This window comes from Tachypleus tridentatus, chromosome 13 (assembly GCF_004210375.1).
Source record: "Tachypleus tridentatus isolate NWPU-2018 chromosome 13, ASM421037v1, whole genome shotgun sequence".
NCBI classification, from domain to species: domain Eukaryota; kingdom Metazoa; phylum Arthropoda; class Merostomata; order Xiphosura; family Limulidae; genus Tachypleus; species Tachypleus tridentatus.
Window position 1 is genome coordinate 82,797,909 of NC_134837.1, and position 17,853 is coordinate 82,815,761.

Below are 17,853 nucleotides of genomic sequence, written 5' to 3' on the forward strand. Positions count from 1 at the left end.
CTCTCGTATAAATCATTCCTTAAATGAAACTCCACTGGATCAGCGGCAATTCTGAAGATTTATAATGCTAAAAACAGTGTTTCGATACTCGTAGTGGGCATAGCACAGATAGCCCACTATATAGATTCGCGCTTCTCAACAAAGAGATAAATAGAATAATTATTAAATGACAATGTAAAGTATATTATTGTAATATACAAATATCATATGTCCCACTCTCTTATGCGACAAATATTTTGTGTTTACAAAACTGTAACTTTTTTCTAACTTCTGATTTCAAACATTGTTAACACAATGTCCGATTACAGGCGCCATTCAGTACTTTATTGGATAGTTGTATTGTTTATTGGATAGATCCAACAAATAGCGTGTTTTTGGTATTTCAACTTCTTAATATGTCTTGTCGCTTTCTTTTCACTTGCACCAAATCACCACACCTGTCATTTCACACACAGTAGCCTCGAATCTCTTTAGGGTTTAAATTGTGTAAAGTTATCAAGTGTACAATCTCTCATTTTGATTACTTGATGACGTCACAACGTATGTTAACACAGAAAAGTAATTAAAATGTAGAAGAAAGGCAGGTCGTAAAGTAGGCCTAAACGATATGGATTTGGTAATATTGTGACAGTTTATCCGTAAAATTACGTATTTCTTTGGATACACAATAACAGGAACGATTTCATGAAAATTTCGGACAACAGAAGTGTTCTCACACAGGGGCGTAGATCCTGGGAGTTGGAGGATACATCCCCCTTCATTTTAGGTGGGAGGTATGGTGCATACAATCATCCCCCCCCCCTACAATTTGGTCTGTTAAATTGTTTTATTGCATCACAGGCCTACAAATTGTGTATTTGTTCTTGTGATACTCGTGTTCTTACCAATCGAATTATATAATTAGGCCTGGATGTAGGTTTTTCAGTAGCCGAAATGTACATCTTTAATATAGGCGTGCTTCTAAGCTTTTCGATCTAAGCGATAGTTCGTAAGTATCAGTCAGTAAGCCTAAGTATACATGCAAGTATCGTGGCAACAAGACTACTCTGTGACTACATGTTTACAGCTTTCAGATTCACGTAATCAGAGATTACCAATCTGCCAATTGAACAGTCCACATAAGTGGTTGCAAAAATCATTCCCCCCATCGGGTGTAAAAAATCTACGCCCCTGTTCTCACAACATGTATCTCAGAACGGCTGGTATAGGTATTAACATTTTTATTGATAAGCAGAGAACAACGTTTCGACCTTCCTAGATCATTTTCAGGTTAACAAAAATTCTGTCTTTATTAACCTAAATATGACCTATGAAAGTCGAAACGTTCTTCTCTGATTATCAATAAAAGTGTTAATACCCACATCAGTAGTTCTGAGATACATTTTTATTTGAAGTGGGTTACTCGTCACCAAGGATGTTTCCACAACAATTTCTTACAACAGGAACGATGCTCCGACTCGCTCTTCCCTTAATTCAAGCCTTGAATCTCTGTTCTTGTGAAGATCGGGTAACTACGCCACGATTTGACTTTCAATTACCACACCATTATCGAAGGTTATAGAATGTTTCGCTTATTAGTTAAGACTCAATATTGGCTTACACTTTGGTATAGTATAATTTTTAAAAATTGGTTAAAATTAACTGGCTTCGTATAAAGCAATAAATAAATTAATGGCTTAAGTAAAGGTCAGAATATATTACACTAAGAACAGATCAAAATGTACGCCAGCGGAGAATTTTTGTTGTTGTTCCCAAGCAAATAATACCTACTTTACCGACAGGAATGTTGCTACAACTTCACACATTGTGTATGAATGGTCATCCAAGAAATTCCCTTCACTTGCTGAATAGATTATATTTAAAATTCACAATCTTAAAAAAACGACCAATCACGTGGTGATGATTATTTCTTATGGGTAGAACCAAGGCAACTAGTTTGTACGGAGCGTTCACTTTAAACAGCTGTACTATCTTGTTATCATGAATAGGTTAACAGATATACATCTCGAGAGATTACAACTATTGAATAATTTAAAAGTATACTAGGAAGGCGGCTGTCTAACACAAGTATACACGGTGTGTTTTTTTTTTCCTTTTGCTTCGGTTTAAAATAAAGACTGTCGTTCACCTTACGTAATGTATTCAGCTTGTTTATACCCTTAAGTTTCAATTATTTAATTAAATTCAGATTTACTGCGTGATTTTCTTGTACGAATCTTCCGTTATAAAAGTAAATCTATTTAATACTATTTGTGCGAAACTAAGTTAATTAATCTGAGAATATCATATAATAATATCGAGAACCATTATTACTTTGATTAAAAACTTACTGTCAATTATTTTATAAATATGCCAAAAGTACAATAGATGTTCTTTACTTCATCATCTTCTTGTAAGACTAATATTGAATACTATGTATGATATTTTCATTTTAGATTCTCAATACACTTGAATTGATCACCTGGTGGGTTTGCAGTGGGTTAGACTGATGGTGCTAAGACTTGGTTTTTGTTTTTTGAATTTTGCGCAAAGCTACACGAGAGCTATCTGCGCTAGCTGTCCCTAATTTAGAAGTGTAAGACTACAGGGAAGGCAGGTAGTCATCACCACCCACAGCCATCTCTTGGGCTACTCTTTTACCAACGAATAGTGAGACTGACCGTAACATTATAACTCCCCACGGCTGAAAGGCCGGGCATGTTTGGTGCGACGGAGATTCGAACCCGTGACCCTAAGATTACGAGTCGAACGCCTTAACCCACCTGGCCATGCCAGACTATTTTAGACAATCAACAGCGTATACTTTGCACTGACTAAAACTGTTTCACGCCATTTTATTATTTTTCTTTCTTTGAACTGGAAAACCAGTAATTAACGAATGCACTTAAGAAAGAATAGATTGAAAATAGACGAAGATCTAGTAACTTGTAAATGCTTTCACGACATTTTCGGAGCAATATCACAGATAGACTTGAACTTGGCATGACAACACGAAAAACTAAGACTAAAAACCAAAAATGAAGCAAATATTACAGAGTAAAAATCTTTATTTGTGAAAATGTATAATCGCGGAAAATAAATCTTAATTACCTAAACACAAATTCTTATTTGAACTCTACATGAAGGTTCGATTTTACTAAGTAATCACTACGATTAAAATATGCTAACACAATAACGCTATGTATATATCATTTCAGTGTGTCTTGCATGTTAAACCTATCTGTTTTTCATCACTGGCGGGGAATTGTATAATATGTAAAGAATGTATGTTATATCTTTACATATTACGTATTATTTTCCTCTTTAAGTAGAAATTCACACAGTACAGAATAACTTTGTGATAGTACGCCCAAACTGACAATCGTTCTGATATCACGGGCAGATAAACTGCGTGATATTTTTCATAAATACTGTACACGTAAGTCTTTATGATAAAAGACAATTAGCTTCAATTTTGTTCGCTAGAGTATTTTATTATTGAAAACGTCACGTTATATTTAAAGTAGGTAAGTTAAAGTGACATAATGTAGGTAAAATTTTTTTTCGCAGTGACTGTGATTAATAATAATAATTTAAATACATCGATAATTCTTAAGTTATCAGTGATCTGCTGGTGAAGTAGAGATTACGTATGTGTAGTTTTGGATAGCGATAGGAACTTGTTCGCTAATACAATATGACATTGTTCACTATAGAGTGGGCATGAGCAGGTGGGTTAAGGCGTTCGACTTGTAATCCGAGGGTCGCGGGTTGGAATCCCTATCACACCAATGCTCGCCCTTTCAACCGTGGGAGCGTTATAATGTGACGTTCAATCCAACTATTCATTGGTAAAAGAGTAGCTCAAAAGTTGGCGGTGAGTGGTGATGACTAGCTGCTTTCTCTCTAGTCTCACACTGCAAAATTAGGGACGGCTAACGCAGATAGCCCTCGTATAGTTTTGAGCGAAATTCAAAAACAAACAAACAAATAAACTACATAGTGTAAAAGTTTGGGAATAGTTTCTTCCAAGAAGGTTTATATCTTACAATTGAATTAATCCTAAAATATTTTCCTTACCTCAAGTTTTCTGGAATAGTTTTCTGTTAATTTCTCGTTTATCATACTCAGTTCCTCATTTTTTTCGAGAAGTGCCTTTCCAAGTTGAGCGGCCAAAATAAGATCTCGTTCTTTCTGAGCAAGCTGTGCATACACATCATCGCATACTGGAGCATTTTGAGTCCTGTTTTCCATTTCTTTTATATATTCTTCTAAGTCTCCATACAAAGTATGGTAGTTTGCCGAAGTTTGCTGCATTTTTTCCAATCGACAAGCACACATTGTTATATCTGTAGAACAGACATAACTTAACACAACGATTCGGTACTGGTAGCAATGAAATAAGGTATTTCTTTCAGTGTCACAATGTCAGTAATGGAAACCCCACTTTGTTTCTTTTTTGGTCGGAAAATAGCATTGAAATAAAAAAAAAAGAGGCAGAAGTAAAAAGGAAAAGTGAAAATATTGGTTACGAATACTAATGTCCACGATTAATAGCCCCTTTTCAATCTTGGTACGTTTGCAACAAAGTATACATGAATTATCTAAATAAAGGTTAGAGTTTAAAACTTGTTTATTCAAATATTTGGATTGAACGCAAAGAAATTATGTTCGACTTACACAACTGTTACACTTGCAGACAGTAAGGTTTGAATATGCTGGATCCAATGTCTATCGTTCGTGCACTACTCACCTATTTCAGACTTTTCTCTGATGTTTATACCTGTGCTGGGAAACCATGTGTTACCCAATGACGTAGAAAAGTATGGCACGCTTTTATACGTCATTGATGTTACCTGGTAAAGTGTTCCGTCAGGGATGATAGTAATTTAAATGTAATTTCTTAAGGAAAAACGAAAAAAGGAAAAAAAACATAAAAGAACTAAGAGATATTGCATATGCAAACTATGTTAATATTTATGTGAACATTCAAAAATATTTAAATAAATGTTTGCTAGCGGGTACGGGATTTTTAGAGTTAGAGGTACGATCTAATTGAGGCCAGGATCTAGAAGTTTACAGAAAGCGGTCATACGTTTGCAGCTCCTTAGACAAGCATAATATTTTGTTTCGAAGGAAGGAGAGAGAGGGAAACATACTGGCTGCACCATATGATGGACCCACGTTATGTTCTAATTACATTATAGTAAATGAAATTTGTATACGAATGGAATCAGCACATAACTTTTGATGATGATCATTACTTATAGCCAATCATAATTTCCTTTTATTGTCCAATTGTTAAATTTCTTTTACATTTTCGTGGAGCGCGACATTCAAAATCCCCTTATTACTAATAAGTTAAAACTTATTTAACGTAATGACATTTACAGAATCTATTGCTCTTTTATTATATAGTTTTCATTAGACAGACATATTAAAAACATACTTGACTAACATACATGTATCTCTGTAGTTAACTTCTTAGTGGTTACACCTACAACAATATTTTTCTTTTATTATTAAGCCTACTCATACGTCACAGTATTCAATAATATAGTGCCATATAATATAGGCCAATTGCTATAGTTTAGATCTATATACTATTGTGTAGGTTTACCTTTAAGTTATAATACATTGGTGATAATAATACTAACCCTTAGTTTCCAATTTACATCATATATACTAGTTATAATACTAATGGTAATTATGTAATTGTAAGTGTACTTTGTGAGGCAATGCGCATGAATTTTAGAAATATTAGTTATTACTACTACTCATTAAGAGAGAATGATAACTACTTAGGGCCCATGATGTAAATACTAATAGTAATTATATTTGCAAGTTGTAGTAAAAGTAGAAAATAAAAGATAGATAAGTAAATGCATTTGATGAATGGAAGAATGTAAATTTTAATTGCCATGATCATAGTCTGACACTGAAAGAATGTAAAGTATTTTGTAGTGAAAAGAAGTAATTCATTAATTGATGGCTGTAACGTGTTTACCAATATTTCATATATAGTAGGTTGAAATTGATTTTTATGTAATATTGAAAGACAAGAAAGCATTTGAATATTACAGTATAATTTAAATATTTTATATTTTCTTCAGCTTTTTTCAGGTAGACTATTAAATGCAGTGACAATGGAAAAGACCAAGAGTCAATTGCAAGTCGTTCCATAAAGCTCAACCAGTTCATTTTGAGAAAACCTAACTTATGCATACCTCATTACTATCTGATGAATTGAGAAATTCATTTAGATGCATTTGTGATTTTTACATGACAAATGTAATAAGACAAACAGACATCTTCATTTATGGAGAAATGTAAGAAATATTTAACTGCAAACAACATTAATCATGTACGTAAAAGGAATTTAGATAGTATTTGTTTCAGGTAACTTATTGTTTATCGACAGGTATTAGTTATTGTTATTTAAATAGTAATTATTATTTTCAAACAAGTGAGTATGTAAGATTGTGCTATTAATGGTGTTAATAATTATATTTCTAAAATAACTTCTCCAAAATATTTCATTACTTTAATGAAAGTATAGCCATAATGAAATTAATCATGAATAAAAAAAAATTATACAGTTTAGAATTGTTGGCCTCATTAACTGATAACATTCAAGTAATCCATTAATCTTACATGATAAGAGTCAACACAATCTGCCTTGATGCACTTCTTTCCACCTTACTGCAATCACATATATAATTTATAAATAGTCCTTGAGCTGGTTACAAGTATGAACCATTCACACTGTTTCTAGAAACACTTGTCCATATTCATTGGGACACAGCACCAGTACAAAAAACCAAGCTTACCCATTAAGTCTATGCATTTTTAGCCACATATAATTTTGTTTCTTTTCAAATAGTAATAAAACAGTTTTATAAAAAGAGCATGAAGTTATATAATCTAATTTTAATAAAAATATACTGTAATCATTATAATGTAGTCTTCCACCAGTAGGACGACCAACTTCTTTGCAGTGTAATGCTGATCAACATTAACACCTGATTGGAAACACATTCTTTCCTCAGCACTGCCTGTGTTCAAATGATATTTTTATCCTGTTTTTGTTAGTTTCTCGTTTCTTTATTTGACTGCCTTTTTCCTTTACTTGCATTTTTGTTCCATTCACCTGATTGTAATTTTGTTTTCTCTAGTTATCTCATTTGTACTATAGGCTAGTTTCAAAAATGTATGCTGGGTAACATACAATACTGTACAAAAGTGTTAGGACAAAGTCAAACATTAGATTTCAGACTATTTTCAAAGAACAAAGGAAACCAAATCACGGGTGAAACTTTAATATTTCATTAATCTTCACATTTATTACAACATAAACCTGGTGGAAGTGCTCAAATTCAGCTAACATTTAATATTTTGCATGTCCCTCTTTTGCTTTAATAACTACAAGTAGTCTTTCAGGCATTTTTGCAACATATTTAATCAAAGTATCCTCTGGGGTTTTACTCAAAATGTCTCTAATACACTACCATAAAGTTTTATCAGAAGTAACTTTTGATTTGAATGGCAAAAAGTAGAAAGCTGTTACAAATGGAGTTCAGTCAGATTGTATTTCAAATATGCCTTGTGAAACAAAGTGGAACAATACCTGGTTAACACAGAAAGATCCAAATGGGGTTATGATGTAAAAAAAAAAAAAAAGTGATAATAAAATGTATAACTGCTACATAACTTTCTTTTTTAACAACAGTGATATTACAGATATGTAAGCACAGCAAAGAAGCTGGTCACATCAAGATCTCTAACATCTGTTTTGACCATACAGTTCCCACTTTGAGGTTAGCACAACTGTTTTTTTACTCTTTATTCTGACTCATTCTTAAATTAAGTCAGTTGTGTCTGTATGCAATATTTCACCTAAAATAAAGCTAAACACTTTGACATAGTAGATACAAGAAGCAGAAATATTGTAGGCAACGTTTACTTCCAGGAAAGACACTCCTTTTTGAACATATGATAATATCGGACAGTTGTTTTCAAAGATATTTGTATGTCCCTAACAGAAGAATTCAGTATTGCTTCATTCAAATCTTTATGTGCCGTAGATGATGGATGTGGGTCTTACATCAATAAAATAGTAAATGATCGCTACCAAAGCAGTACAAGGTTTACTGTTCCACATGATGAGAGAACATTACAAAATGTAAAAGAAATGGACATTTTACTCAGGTATTTGTCAAAGTCTGAGTGCAAGTTGTTTATAAATTTCTGATTGCTTTACATTTTGGGCATAGTAAAGTCGTTCACACTATGTTATAGTTTCTTTGGGAACTGTAATTCCATTGGATAGATTGATAAATCTATCTAATGATGGCCCAAATGTGAATAAGACAATGTGGAAAGCAGTACATGGTGAGTTGCAAGGTGATGATTTTACAAGACTGCTTCCTTTCATATAATGCAAAATTCATTATGCCCTCATCTTTAGAGAGATTTAAACCCTATGGATCAGGACATGAATAATTAGCAGTTGAATTATTCCTCTCTTTCAAGAAGCAACTATGTAGGACTTAAAAATTTCAAAGAGTAAAATTGAAGTTTGACATAAATCTAACTCTCTTTGAGACATGTTACTAGTCAATGGCTTACATTGAGCCCATCATTAGTAAGAGGCCTTCCACCAAGAAGCACTTTACAACAGATCCTCCTAGGCAAACATGGAAAAATAAAACTGGAATGGAACTCAAAACAACAGAATATGTAAACTGATGAGCACACAAACATGAAGTGCAAATAATAATGCTAGGGGCTAACTATTAAAGTGCTTCCTTAAGCTGTTCCAAAGCTGCATGATTAGCTGAATTAATTGTTTTGAAAATTTATCCTAAGATTCCTGAAACCAGGTACCACTGATGAGAGAAAAGGATCTGTTACAGGTATATTACAATGACTTCAACAATCAGCTTTTATTAAAAGATATAAAGGTAAGTGAATATGCGATGAAAGCTCTAAATAGGCTAAAGCCTGATCAACAGAACTTCTCACCACTAAATGCAAGAAAATACTTTGTGTGTATGCTACAGAGTATTCACTTGAAAAAAGCCCACTGCTGGACAACCTCCCAAAGAATTTGTTCAACTTGCATCCACTTCTTCAAGAGAAAGAGATGGAGTGAAGTTATGATATCAATGATACATGTTATCTCTGATGAAAGATCAGTGGAAGCTTTAGCATGCGGAGAACAGCACTGCATAAGAGATGACCTACAGCAGAATTGATGTGCACTGGAACAGAGTATTTAACACTATATAAGCAACAATAAACCTGCCAAAATACAAGGTTCTACACAAAGCTGGTCAAATCTTGTCTACATTTTAGCCATGGCAATGCAGACGTAAAGCATTCACTTTTAAAATAAGGACAAGAAAGAACACACTTTGCACTAGAAATCATAATTTGACATCACCATACAAAAGATCACCTCAGGTCCAAAAGAGGACAAGCTGACCAAACAAACATATGTAAGGGGAAGCAACTAGCTGTTCAGGGAGTATCTGCTCATCATTAGGAATGCAAAAGAAAAAATAAATCAAATTGGAGAAGTTGGATGGTTAAAAACAAAGATAATTAAAGGAAGAAACAAGAAGTGGCAAAATGTAATGCTAGCAAGGAGTCTATCCTGGATTAGAGAAACAAAAGAGATGGAAACATGCAATAATCACTGATAGCAGCTGATCAAATTGCAAAAGCTATGAAAAATAGAAATTTTGAAAAAAGAGAGACTGGACAGTATCTGTTATCCGCTCTAAGACATAAAAAGATCTAGAAGAATATCAGAAAACAAAGAAAAAGACATTTGTAAGAGAAAGCTTTTACATAAATGGTGTATCTTAGATATGCCAGGAAAATGCTAATTACTTGTTTATCTGTAACAAAATGTGTTTTACTTTATGCTTACAGAGGGCTGCAGTCATAATCACTTCAGTTTCTAGAAAACATGATTATGGGTAGCAGGCTTGCAACTGGAAATAATTTTTTTGAGACAAAATCTTGCTAAACTTATAAATTTATCAGTATTTTAAAAAAACAACTTCCTACATGACTGTTATTTTTCGATTAAGCTTTTGATTTTTTTTTACTCCACATCTAAAAGACTCTTTTTAAGGTAAGAAATTACTACTTGCAGTATTTATAATTTCAGAATTAGATAAAAAAAATGAATTCTGTATGAAGGATTTTGATAAGAACATAATACTGAAAGTAAATAATTTTGAAATGTTTTTTTTATTATTCTAGATAACTTTGAATATTAACTGAGTTAGATAAATTTGTTTCTGATATTGTGAGCAAGCTTCAAGCAGTTCTGTAACCCTTTGTAAAATTCAAGTATTTGCTAAAGACTTGAGATGCAATACACTTTATATGCTTTGTAGTTTGTTTTTGTAATTTTTCATTATTCTGTATATAATGTTAAAAACATATCACACTGACTTTGTATGGTATAATACTAAATCTAATAGATAGAAAAGTATAGTAACTTTACAGTGTTTAAAATAATGAAACTTTTTTTTTATTAAGGTGATACAAATATATCTGACCATACTTCTGGCAAGATTTAGTTTACTATTTTTAGTTTGAAAATACAGTTATCCTATGTCCTAAATTGTTGTATTTTATCACTGTAAACTGTTCTGTATTTTGACAAAAAAAGTCTTTGGGAAGCTTGCATTATGAAAAATTATGATAAAACAACATATGCCTCTCTTTCTTTTTATTGTGTTGTGACATACAAACTGCACATTTCATTTTTTATCACAGCAAAAAAAGCATACATTTTTGGAATAATTATCCCTGAACATACAAAATATATCATAAACTGACTCATTCAGCACCAATGAACTATATTTGCATAACCAATATCTAGTTGTTAAAATGTTTTGCATAGATAATAAAGATTAATACTTGGAATGAGTTGTAACCATTTAAAAAAAAGTTCAAAATTTTAATAAAGTGAACAAATAAGATCCCGTGATAATACTTAAAGTTTATCTAAAGTATTTTTCAAAACCACTGAAAATACAAATGTACCATTATTTCTAAAACAGCTGAAATATTGGATTAAATATTGACTTAGTAACTAAAAATTGTTTGAAATATTAATATGATAAAAAATATAAGAAAGTCAATTATGACTTTTTTGGTAATGAAGAGTAATAATAAAAAATTAAATTACATTTTTTATTAAAAATATAATTTCACAAAAATATTCTTTATTTCCTATAATGAATCATAATTTTGGTTGTAAAAAATGAAGAGTATTTATTTCATTGTATTTGAGGTTTTCTTTAAAACACTGTTATCTTTGTGAAGTCTGTTCACTCCAATATAAGTCAACCAAAGGGTAGTTAATAACCACAGATTGAAATATCATAAAAATGTTTCCATGAAGCTTTAATATTTATGTGACAATTTTTAGAAACTAAAATCAATATTCTAAACCAGAATGTCACTCAGTAGAGTGCATACCTCTGCTACACAGAGTTGATCATGTTTGGCTCACAAAAAATATGAAAATGTATCTATATGTCCACTTTTATCAATTACTAAAATTTATAAAACAAAATTATTTTGTACCTTGAAAATCTCAAAATTATATCTTAATGTTGTATTTCTTCTTATGTAATAGATTTTTCCCAAAACACTTGTTAATATGACAAATGTTTTTAAATAATTTTTTTCTGGAATCAAATTACTATTAATCATATTTTACATAAATATTGCAAATTTAATCATTTATACTTCTAGACCATTATAACTTACATAAAATGTTTTCAACTGTAAGAGAAAAATAAATTACATTCACACACATTTTGGTCTGATCAGTTTCATCTCTAAAGTGAAATACCAAACACTAAAATTTAGGATAGAACCACGTACATTTATAGAAGAAAGTTTATTATCACTTTATCACATAATGTATTTTACATCACAGTAAGATGGTTAACTCTTAACCAAGAAAAGTTGCAAAGCTATTTCTTCTAAACTTACACATCAAACTGCTAAATTCATGATATCAATGTTAAAGAAGTAGAAAAGGTCTTTTAATATATATATTTTTTACTTTATGTTATCAGAGTTGATTCTATAAAAGTTATTAAAGGTCAACTAAATCCTCTTAAAAATAACCAAACACTAATTCTCATTAAAGTAAAACAATGGAATGTTAAACATACTTGATATTACTCTCCTTTATTTGGAATAAATTTTTACATAAACTGTTCTAAATTCATAAATTACATCAGAGAGGGTGATTTTAAAATTTAATTTAAATAAGTTTATATATAAAAATGATAAAAAAGTACTTTCTTTACAAACATAAATTATAATAATATAAAAAAGTCTTGAAAAGCCACACACGAGAAAACTATACTGCACTTTATTTCAACAATAAATTAATTTACTTTTCAGCAATAATGCTTATTGTATTAAATTTTAATTAGTCATGCTTTCCATAACACCATTGTAGTAGTCCTTTCTTTCAACTCTTAAGTTCTTTGTCAAATCCCTTTAGGATTTTCAAGAATTAGAAAAGTTTATAATAGTACTTCAATCACACTATGTTCACTACCCATTGCTAATAACATTTCACTCAATCCAGAACTGATCCCAGGTTGAGTGGGACACAACAAACATGGTAGTGGTTGGAAAACCATTCACATAAGCCATTCTTTACAATCTAAATGCCTTTTCTAATCTGGTAAAGCATGAGTAACTGTAATTGTAACAAGACAGTCTTACAGTTATGCTTACTATTAAGCATAACTCTAAGAATGCATACACATTATAGCAATTGTTTTATTAAATTTTGTCATCTTTTTACTCTTTACAGTTTTATACCAATATAAAAAATGAGTTTACAGTTAGAATCCTGTGGAGATTACAGATCTGAAATAAGAATGAAATCTGAAATCTATTTAACCTTTATCTAAAGTACCATCAACATTCTTTAATTATTTTTAATACAGAGTATTTGGTCTACTTTATTTGAAAATTTGCACAAAGCTACACAACAATTATCTGTACTTACCATCCCCTGATACTGAATTAATGGACTCTATAGTAGGCATCTGCTGCCAACTTACTTTTGGCTCAACAAAGGACACATTTAAGGAACAGTATGACAAAATCAAGTGATTCAATGCAGAAAAAAATATATACATATGTATATATTGAAAGGAAAACTTTAAATGTTAACAGTTCTAATAGTTACACCAATCAATTTGGTTCCATTTTATTTACACAGGTTAAAAATTAAGCAGCAACTTTGAAATTTAACAAGCTAAACAAAACAAGTCAAATCTACCTGCATATTAAAGACTTTAAAGAAATTTATAGTACTACTTTCTTTTCAGGGATAAAAGTTGTATATCTCACGCACTAAAACTCGATCTACCAATACTGATGTTAAAGCCTGTACACTGGTAGTACATTTGAATTTATTCATCGGCATGTTACAACACATTCAAACAAAGATGGATCAATCAGAATGTACCATACTGTTATAAAATGTAACAAACCAGTGAAAATGGGAAATTTTAAAATAGATTTGCTACGATTGAACTAAAATTATGGATCAAAGAAACTACTTATAAATAAGTTGAAACCAAAATTGAACCATACTGTTAGTGTCTCTAGGATGCTACTGATTATTCAAATGACATATGGAAATTTGTGGAAACTGTTTGATGTGAAAGAATATATATTGAATACATAAAACACTGCATGAGGAATCTTTAACTAATTGTCAAGTGTTAATGGTTGTTCCAAAATTGTATACATTAAAACAAGCAAACATTTTTGACAGTACAGGAAAGTCCTAAATAAGCTTCTGTCAGCAGAAATCAAATTACAACTTCTAAAAAACAAGCAGTTGCTTGTAAAATTAAATGAAACTGTAACCTTAAGAAATATCTTGAATTTCTGCAAGGTTAATGTTAAAACACACTTAACCCACCTTAAAACACTTTACTAATGGAAGAACACTTGAGAAAATGCTTTCAATAATAAATATGATGAGATAATATATATTTTATCAAATTATATGATAAATTATGATGAAAAACACGTACTTGCCAGAGGTCTGAAATTTGCCTTCCCATCCAAGAAACTGAACTTTTGGAATTTTTTTGTTGCCATTTTAAATATTATTGAGAGATCTAAGCATTTGCAGTTACCCATCTTTGATTATAACTTCCAATAATGTTAAAACACAAGTCAATGTATAATGAATGACAAATCTTACAACTTAATCCAAAATCAAGACAAAATTGTGATTCTTAACAGAGAGGATCATGAAAACAAAGTTATAAAATTCCCTATGATAAAACAACATCCACTCAGCTCAGTAAAGCTCCAACTACACAAAGGAAAGAGTTAAACAGCTACTTACTTAAACTGTAAAAAGAGAACATAGTTCACAAGATTTATCAATAAATCATGATCAGATTTTATATAAAATGTCTAAAATGTAGAATGAAGATTGTCTGATCAGATATTGGCTGTTACAATGAAAGCTGTACAGGTATCTGAGTAACAGTCAAAGGGAATTCCTTTAAAATAAAATTGCTTTGAAGGATAATCTTGAATTTATAGAGAAAATAATGAGTTTAAGCTTTGGTAAAGATGTGTATGTATGGTCAGCCTGAATGATGAATCTTCACATTTGCTAGGATCTGCTCTACAGTGGAAATATAGCTAAAACATATCTAGAGGTTTCAAGAACTTAATAGAAATAGAAAAAGAGGAATAACACTATTTTTAACAAAGAAATATCACAACTGAAGGTTGGTGTATGTATGGGTTTAAGTATTGTACTTATATCTTCATGTCATATGAGAAAAAAAAATTTCCAAAGAATAGCATGGATGATATTATTATAATGTTTACAGAAACTGTAACATGCATCATAACTTTTAAAGTATTTTAATAAAATGTATAAATACATTAAATTTTTCCTAAAATATAAACAAGACTCTATGCAGAAATATAGTCATATAAAATAAGAGCAAAGATGACTAAGATTGGTAATTAGCATAGGCCTGTTTTTTTCCCTCCTCTGTATATTAACTGGAACAGTTTTAGTTTCATTCTAATTATATTTAAAGAAAATCAAATTTTAATCTGTTTACATATGAAATTTATTTAGATAAAAAGTAAGAAACATTAAAACACATCTAAAGAAAAACTCATGCCCTGTTAGACGATTTGAAAATATGTAAAAGAAAATTGTTTAGTATTTGAATCATTAAACAACAGAAGTGGACATCCCTCCTATAAAAAGAAATATTTATAACTTTGCCCTTTCTGGGCTTGCATGGAGTAAAAATAATGCAACAGCTGAAACATAAATAAAAAAATGTAAATATCCAAAAGTCAAAAAGATAAAATTCCTACATCTGTGCAATCAAACATGATTTGCCAGTACAGAAGATTATATGTCATCCCTACACTTCACTGTCTTGAAGAGCGTTAAAACAACAAACACAAAGACAAGTACTGCATAACCTATAATACTATTACATAGTGTAAAAATTGGAATACAGAAAAACTATTAATAAGCAAGTTGAAATCAAGAGCACCAGCAGGCCAAAAGAGATTTTGAAGTGGGTCACATTAGAACACAAGTATATTTGTATTCTAAAGTCATTAAGGAAATAATGATCCTACAATGTTTCTGAAGCAATGAAACAAAAACACAACAAAAAAAGCACGACTAGGCTTCATTAAAATACTTCAGAAGTATAACTTTATCTACATCCAATAGTTCCTCATGGGCCACAAGATTATTTGGCTACTAAGGTGTGTTGAATGTTAACAAACCCCTTCTAAGCTACTATATCCAATGTGCTATAAATCCCAGTTCACAGATAATAAGGCAAGTTCTCTTATCTCAGTTTCCAGTTTCTTGATTATTACTTAAATTATACCAGGCTTTTATTCCAATTCCATTGTTATATGCATCTTATTTCTCATACAATTTACAGTATAATGGCAGAACCTATCTTAACGACAGCTGAAAAAATATCTTGAGGGTTATTTTGAACTATATGGTAAAAATAGGTTACACTAACTTAACTAAGAAAACAACTAGTTTAAATAGTAGAAAATAATTTTTTGACAAGTTATAGAAGCTTTTATCATGTATAAAACATACAACATGCACATCAGATTATAAACCACATATAAAGAAACTATACAAAATAATTGTATATCAACATATTATAGGCTACTTTAAAATTGTAATCTTGCCTATTTCTGCTAATATAGTCTCCTTGTATGCTTTAAATTTCTTATTTAATGATCTTGCTTTACAAAATAATATATGTTAAAAATGTTGTGTTCTTTTTTCTTGCTTGAAAATAAATAATAAAATCAATCTCTTTCATCAAAAACGAAACCATCACTTTTCCTCTTGTCTTCTGACTGTTTTTATCCTGATGAATTTATGTACTGTCTAGGCACAAAGGTTATATTTGAAACACAGTAAAAGAAAAGGACATTAGACCTCATCAACTAAAAGATCAATAGTATCTTCATAGTTGTTTAAAATCTGTGTGTGCTCAGATAAAGCATGACACGAAGACTCAACTTTATTTTCCAGCTCCTTGATTCGCTTCTCATGCTGAAGAGCAGTAGCCTGAAGAGTTTTTAATTCATTTATCAAATCTTCTAAATTCTTTTCCTGTAGTTAAAAATTGTCACATGATTATAGATCTCAGAAGAGAGCAACTAAATATAATATTTTAAGTTTCCAAGAAATATCACACTTACACACTTTAAATTTCTGAAATAAAATGACAACTTACAAGCATCTATTCTTCTTGCTTTAATGAGTTATGTGCCATTTACTGAAACTCACATACCACATACACACCCTCCTAGCTCATGCTGCCTTTAAAAATGTGAAGTTCTTTTTTTTTACCATAAGCTATTGGATTATTTATAACCAATATAAAGAAATTATTCTAATTTACTGTTTTCCTGTAAGGTTAGCTTGTTATTATGATTAGTTCTGCATCCATTTCATATTTTGTTATTGATGAGATTATTTATGACATACTTAAAATGCCAGTTACATCATAGTCTTAGGAGAGTTTTGTTGTATGTTAATATTTTGTGTTCTAAATTGCATATTTAAAATGACTAAAACTAAGTAAAGTACTAACAACACTTCTACAAAAAACCAGATTAACTTTCATCTAAACTTCAACAGCAAATAAGTACAAGGTCCATATGTAAGTACTAAATTTATTGTATTTTATATGTACTTTTTATCCAATTATAAAATAACTGAAAGTTAAAAGTCTAAAACTTAAGGTACATAAACAAATTAAATTAAAAACATACTTCACAGCACAAAAATGTCTCATGAGCACATCTTGTTGTAATTTCACAAACAGACAGAGCCTGTATACAGTGTTAGGATAGAGAAAATAACAAAATATAGTTTGATTGGAAAAACTGATATTCATTTATGGATTATACAAATGAAATTTGAAATTTGTAAAAATGATAGAACGTTTTTTAATTCTAACATAAAAATCACATTGCACTATATTACCAGTCAGAGCCACAGTCATACTCTGATTCCATATATTCACAAACAAGTCTTTATTATCAATCTTAAAATTTAATTTTGTGTGTACAAAAGAGTTGTAAAGTGTACTGAAAGCTTATCAAATCTCCTGAAGACAGACTTACTATATTAAAGCTGTAATATATGTTGTTTCATGATTATGTGATTATTGTCAGGCTGGCCAAAATGATCAAGCCTGTATAGAGAATTAAGTTATACTTCAGTTTACAAATAAAAGTACACATCCATTTAATTTTCAG

General features: G+C 30.7%; 2 protein-coding genes and 1 long non-coding RNA gene across 8 annotated transcripts in view; 1 reads left to right on the forward strand and 2 right to left on the reverse strand.

Annotated features, from left to right (window-relative positions):
- LOC143236831 (bicaudal D-related protein homolog) overlaps nt 1–4,825 on the reverse strand; it is a 55,919-nt gene extending 51,094 nt beyond the window's left edge. The window contains exon 1 of the mRNA XM_076475434.1: nt 4,060–4,825. Within this exon, the coding sequence (XP_076331549.1) occupies nt 4,060–4,320 (261 nt within the window). The 5' untranslated portion in view covers nt 4,321–4,825. The remainder of the gene's footprint in view (nt 1–4,059) is intronic.
- The window catches only part of LOC143236833 (uncharacterized), a 29,197-nt gene extending 22,583 nt beyond the window's left edge, over nt 1–6,614 (forward strand). The window contains exon 3 of the long non-coding RNA XR_013019766.1: nt 6,093–6,614. This is a non-coding gene — a long non-coding RNA (uncharacterized LOC143236833). The remainder of the gene's footprint in view (nt 1–6,092) is intronic.
- A 4,100-nt stretch (nt 6,615–10,714) lies between these two features.
- LOC143236832 (coronin-1C-like) overlaps nt 10,715–17,853 on the reverse strand; it is a 38,444-nt gene continuing 31,305 nt past the window's right edge. For all 6 annotated transcript variants that reach the window (XM_076475437.1, XM_076475440.1, XM_076475439.1 and 3 more), the window contains one exon: nt 10,715–16,699. In XM_076475437.1, the coding sequence (XP_076331552.1) occupies nt 16,517–16,699 (183 nt within the window). In that variant the 3' untranslated portion in view covers nt 10,715–16,516. The remainder of the gene's footprint in view (nt 16,700–17,853) is intronic.